This window comes from Aspergillus ruber, assembly GCF_000600275.1.
Source record: "Aspergillus ruber CBS 135680 unplaced genomic scaffold scaffold00061, whole genome shotgun sequence".
Taxonomy (NCBI): Eukaryota; Fungi; Ascomycota; class Eurotiomycetes; order Eurotiales; family Aspergillaceae; genus Aspergillus; species Aspergillus ruber.
The window spans coordinates 1-5,861 of NW_024467357.1; the positions used below are offsets into that span (position 1 = coordinate 1).

At 44.3% G+C, this 5,861-nt stretch overlaps 2 protein-coding genes across 2 annotated transcripts; one reads left to right on the top strand and one right to left on the bottom strand.

Moving 5' to 3' along the window:
* On the bottom strand, positions 1-681 carry EURHEDRAFT_552050 (uncharacterized protein; the record flags this gene model as incomplete). The annotated part of the gene is made up of 3 exons (XM_040787548.1): positions 1-203; positions 253-423; positions 493-681. Coding segments are annotated over 3 exons (563 nt in total), but the record flags the coding sequence as incomplete, so codon positions are not given.
* A 956-nt stretch (positions 682-1,637) lies between these two features.
* EURHEDRAFT_519371 (Zn(II)2Cys6 transcription factor) lies at positions 1,638-4,226 on the top strand (the record flags this gene model as incomplete). Its single annotated transcript, XM_040786782.1, has 4 exons — positions 1,638-1,946; positions 2,021-2,685; positions 2,831-3,868; positions 4,196-4,226. The coding sequence occupies 4 exons, from the start codon at positions 1,638-1,640 to the stop codon at positions 4,224-4,226; spliced, it is 2,043 nt and encodes a 680-aa protein (XP_040633805.1).
* Positions 4,227-5,861: the final 1,635 nt, after the last annotated feature.

Here is a 5,861-nt window from a genome sequence, read left to right on the forward strand (position 1 = left end):
TGAATCAATTGAGCATGAGTATCTCTTATATGTTCAAATATTGATTCTGTAGCATGCGTATGACTCAACCCTTCTAATTCTGAGGAAAGATATTCACATCTTCTAACCCCAGTACACTGAAGAGCATATCTCTTGACCTGACATCTTAGGAAAGTTGAGTATGTTTCACGGCTTGAACCCACACGCCGGTGAGAGTATTGAAACTAAACCAGTCAGTAACTAGATATTAGAGGTAAACTAATTCTATCTTACTGATGTCAATGCTTTTCCAATAACATCAGGATGTAGAGCACGTGTATTGATAATGTATGCATAACCATTGGGATCCGAGGCTGGATAATCGGGCAGAAAATCAATGTATTCAACTTTAGCAGCTGTCATTGGATTCCGGGCTCCATGGCTTAAAACAGTGAGTGGTGGCATCTACATAAACTAGTTAGTAACTAGTAAAAACTGGGTGTACTCCACGTATATATGTATATATATTTGTACCTGATTTGGTGGGGTAACATCGTGTCTTGCAGTATTCCGATCATGTAAAATCTGCTCGTTTTGTTCATCATATAGACTGGATTCAGAGATAGAATCCGGTACAGTAGATGAATCAAGATTAAGATCAATAAGATCATTGATCAATGTATGATCATTCTCAAGGTAATCATAAACATTGATCGTTTCCATGATGAGAACTAGTTGTACGAAATATGTACATGGTACGTTACAGAGTGCGGTAAGGCCAGGGTGGGCTGAGCTTTTATGTTTGAGGTCACATGTGCCAAGAGCCCCACTTTGAGGGTGGGCTGAGGTCTGCGGTCGGGTGGCCTCAACTGTAATCTGGATCGGGGGTCGGAGGTCCGGAGGAGTCGATTATCCGCGACTAACGAGGTCGTATACAGAGAGGTCCAATTTTAACGAGAGAGTGCATTGCCAATTAACGCGTATACCCACACATAGTTGGTTGAGTACTTGTCTATCTAAATGTGCGTACACGTTGGCCTATATAATCGGGTCGGTGGAACTTGCCTAATCGGTCCGACGTTATTCCTTATCAGATGTCAGGCCGTATATATATATATATTTTTTTTTTTCTAAACCGGTTTGTTGTTAAGTGGGCAACTCAGGACCGGGGAACCGGGGAGTTGATGGTCCGGACTGCAAGAGGCTATATAAAAGAGTAATACTGAATTACACAAAAGGGCAATATCGATGGACTATATCCACTGTGATAATGGAATAAGTACTTCAGCCATCTACAGCGTATGTACGGTGTCTTATGAGAAGTCTGTCGGCTTTGCTAATCGGGCTGATTATTAATCCACCTTAACTTCATTAGTTGTAATCCCCGGTCAGGTTACAGGTCATCTGTGTACTCAATGCCGGTGGACACTTAGAAAGGCTAGTTAAGGGACGACTAATAGCCTCCAATCACCAATATTTTTTTTTTTAACGCATTATATGTTCTGAAACAATCAGTATTGATGATAAAACTCTTTGCCACCCGAATTCGGATCTGCTTCCGCACCTAATCACATTGCACTTCCCATCTTACCATTGAATGAGCGTCACTGTGTGTTGGTACAGCCATATTTGGAACTTCAACTTCTCTACACCCAAGCGTTGCTGCTCTCTGGGCCAAAATGCTACAGAAAGTACCTATTCAACGTCTGAGGCGCGAAAGGCGCGAGAATGAAGGACAACAGCGTACAGCTCGAGCCTGCGACACCTGCCGACAACGAAAAATGAAATGTGACGGCAATCGGCCCATGTGCACTCAATGCCAGGCCCAGGGTCTGGCGACATGTGCTTACTCCGAAGCGAAAGCTGTTAAAGTGCAGAGGCAACTAGAGTCAGCGAACCTAAAAATTAAAGCCTACGAGGAATTGCTGAAGGATATTTCCCATCGGATCGGCGGGTTCCTTGCGAAACGAATCGCCAGCATCCTAAACGTGTGTCTGTTGTCTCATGTTACTGCACACCAGTCAGAAAGCATTAATTTTTATAGGACCCTTCTGCAAAACAGAGTGAGGATCAAAACAATGCCTCTCGTGCCTCATCCTCGTCGTCGATCGGTTCTCTGGATGATATCGGTACCGTGAGTGAAGATCTTAATCGGAGTGAAGAAAGCAGGGCTACGGGGTACATGGGTAAGAATTCCGAAGTTACGTGGATGCAACGGTTGGAGTCGGACACAACAAGACAGGGGGAAGATTCTTTGGAGGCCCCTCCACAATATCTGCTTCGCAGTGACGACTCCATCGCCTCAATGAATTACCGTCTTGATCACGACCGTCTCTCCATTCCAGAAGTGAGAAATGCTTTCGTCCTACCACCAAAAGCCTTAGCAGACCAGTTATTCCAGATTTATTTCGACAAGGTCCATTATTCTATACCTATAATTCGACAAAATCTCTTCATGGAACAGTACAACCGCCTGTTCTCAGAAAGCCCCATAAATCCCGGCAGAAAGTGGTTGGCTATTTTTAACATGGTCCTTGCGATTAGCAGTAGATTCTGCCGATACTCCAAGCAAGGTGCACAGGGCGATGCTGATGAGAACATGTTCTTTGCGCGAGCGAAATGCCTCAGCATTTCAGAGAATGTCCTCTACGACCATGAGGATTTGCAACAAGTGCAGGCAGAGGCACTTATGGGGTTTTACTTCCTGGCCGTGTCACAAATTAACAGGTATGGATTCCAAAAAAGCTGCTTGCAGAGAAAATGTATCTGCGCACGTTGTCTCGCATTTCTAACGAACCCACATATCATGGAAAATGATCGGAATTGCCGCACGTTCGGGCATCGCATTAGGACTCAACCTCCGACGGACGAGCAACAAACTAGATTCAGAATCAAATGAGTCACGGAAAAGGTTGTGGTGGTCGATCTTTCATTTAGAACATCTGCTCTCTGTCATGACGGGCCGGGCATCCTGCCTTGGGAAAGGTTCTTGCTCTGCACCTCCACCGCTACCCACAGGGATTTTGGAGTATGGGGTACCTGGTGTCAGTCAGTTTGGGTATGAACCATTGGCCCAGGCCTGTGATATCCAGTGGACTATTTATCAGCGCCACGAACAGATCGGGCCACAACAGGCGTGCCTGAAATCTGTTGCATTCAGTCCATCTCTCTACTTCTTTTATTTGGTAGATCTGTCTTTGATCATGCACGCCATTACCGATCGTGTGTATAGTACTGATGTATTCCAAGATGGTTGGGCTCAGATAAAAAGTCGCATTGGCCTCTACAGCAAGAAGATGGACCAATGGTTGTCTGGGTTACACGATTCCTTGGTCTTTGAAGACATTCATGATAGTACATTCCCCAGGAGTAAATCATGTTACCAAGTCTCGTTGGCGTTGCACTATTACAGCGCCCGGATTGTCCTTAACCGGCCTTGCCTCACACGTCCACATGTTGATTCGAAGAGCGGCATTAGGTTTCCTAATTCACTGTTTCATGACAATACTGCTTTAGCATGTCTCCGTGCGTCCTTAGCGCTCATCAAAATTTTGCCAAATCAGATAGAAGCGGGGTGGGTCTATAACACCACCTCATGGTGGAGTTTCCTCCATTTTCTGATGCAGGCCACTATAATTATGCTTATACATATGTCTGTTGACTCAGTGCCAACGAAGGCTGAGGAAGGTGCGAAGACCGAGTCTAGTGAGGGCGCTGTTGGGAGTTCTGAATCACCTGAAATTGTTCTTGCTGCAACGAAGAAAGCCCTCCACTGGCTGTATTGCCTTGGTGGGTCTGATGAGGCCGCTCGTCGGGCTTTCCATATTTGCAATAACTACCTTCACCGTATAGCCCCGAGTAAGGGCCTGGATCTGAGTGGCATACCCTCCAATATCGATCTATCTCAGACGTTCAGCACTGCCGATTATCCGTCAGGGGAGACAAGCAGTTTTGCACCCTGGCAACAAAATCAGAGCAGCAGCACACAATCACCTCTAGACAGTAAACAGAGTTCCTCTGCGGTGCTTGACACTGATATAGACATGTCAGAGACTATCTCTTACCCAACCAACGCAACTCTCGATGACATGTTATTTTTGTTGGAGCCCAATGTATAGTCGCTGTTTCATCTTGCATTGGTATCCAGTATTGAGGTAAATAAATAAATAAATAAATAAATAAAGAAAGAAAGAAAGAAAGAAAGAAAGAAAGAAAGAAAGAAAGGTTAATGATACAGAGTGCAGAATGGTGGAAAAAAGCTTTCTTAACCTAGCAACAAGTACAGGAGCTTTGATAGAATTTTCTCTTGTGCCAGAAAGTTGGATGGCACTTTGCAGATACAAAAGAAATAGGCGCAAGGTCATTGTTGTCTTGAAAGATGTGACAGTCAACAGTTAATTGCCAATGCTTGCAAACGCTGCCAATAGGGCAGACAGCAAGCCCTAACATTTCTACATGCGATCACACGATGAGTAGATAGTTTTCCTATTTCTTGCCAAACAGCCCCGTTTCTTCTTTAGATTCCGATAATCGATAATCTCGTTGATACGTTACCTTGTATAGATATATGAAACCATTCGTTTTATCTACTAGTAATTGAGCTCGTGATAGCCCCCCAGCCTTAATACAGTAGCTACCTACATGCAGTTGGGTATGGTTTCTGGCAGCTATAAAGGTGCCTGATTTATAAAATCTTGCCATGTCTATTTATTTATAAAATGTTACTTAATGTTTATCTGTATTGCTGTGACAGTCTCGAACAATATAAATTTATTGGTAGACTCTATCGAAATACTAACATGGAGAAGGAAAGAAAGAAGATGGGCCTGCCAGCGCTACGCTATCTAGTGTGCGAAGGGGGTTCCTGCCCTATATTCAAACAGGCCAAAGTTTACAAGCATCTTGCGTTGTTGGTGAATGCCTGTACTCCGTGACAATTGCTGCATGCTATAAATCTGGGTTAGCTGCAAATCATTACCACCGTTAAACTTGCCAGCCGTAAACTGGAAGAACAGCAGTCTAGAGTATTTTCCATTTGGATTGCACTTTACACATCGGGGTAGACCCCCTGGGAACCACATTGAGATTGGAGAAACAAGGTCAACTGAGTACATAAACTCAGTTGTTGGGACTAGAAGGGCCTTAGTGCCGAGCTGTTTGCCTTATTGACGCCTGAAAGAACCACTGAGTAATGTAACTCACAACTATTACGGACCGAGACCCGACGGCTATTCATTAAGGAGGCACTCTTACACGAAGGGGGCAATCCTACATAGATAGAACTGGACTACGCGATCCGTGTGTTCTTATCAACACGTTTTTTAGCTAGTATCCGGACCTAACATCGTTTAGTCGTCCATCTGCACTTTACGATTTTCTAGCGCTAACGGATTCAGCTAAATAGCACATACAAACTCCTTGAAAGAAGAACATAGTGATAGAAATATATGGCGGTAGCTCGAACCTATCCCAGAGTCGTGGGAAACCTTGTTTAAAACTCCTAATCTGTGTATGCGTTTATTCCCATAATGGCTTGATATCGAAGGGTCATCCTTCATAAGTACCAATCGCCTAGTCATGGCCCAAACACTAAGCAAATGCCCAATCCCTTTGTAGAGTAGATCGGCCTCTTGGATTAGGCTAGCAACATTACCTTTCAGCTACATTCGAGCATGTGATCATAACCGCTGACGGTTCCAGTCATGCATTCAAGGTAGAGAGCATAACAATCAGATTTGAATACTAGCATTCTATGTCATTGATTCTCTTATCCCAGAGAAGTGTCACGGAGTATGGGCATTCACCAACAACGCAAGATGTTTGTAAACTTTGGCCTGTTTGAATATAGGGCAGGAACCCCCTTCGCACACTAGATAGCGCAGCGCTGGCAGGCCCAGCTTCTT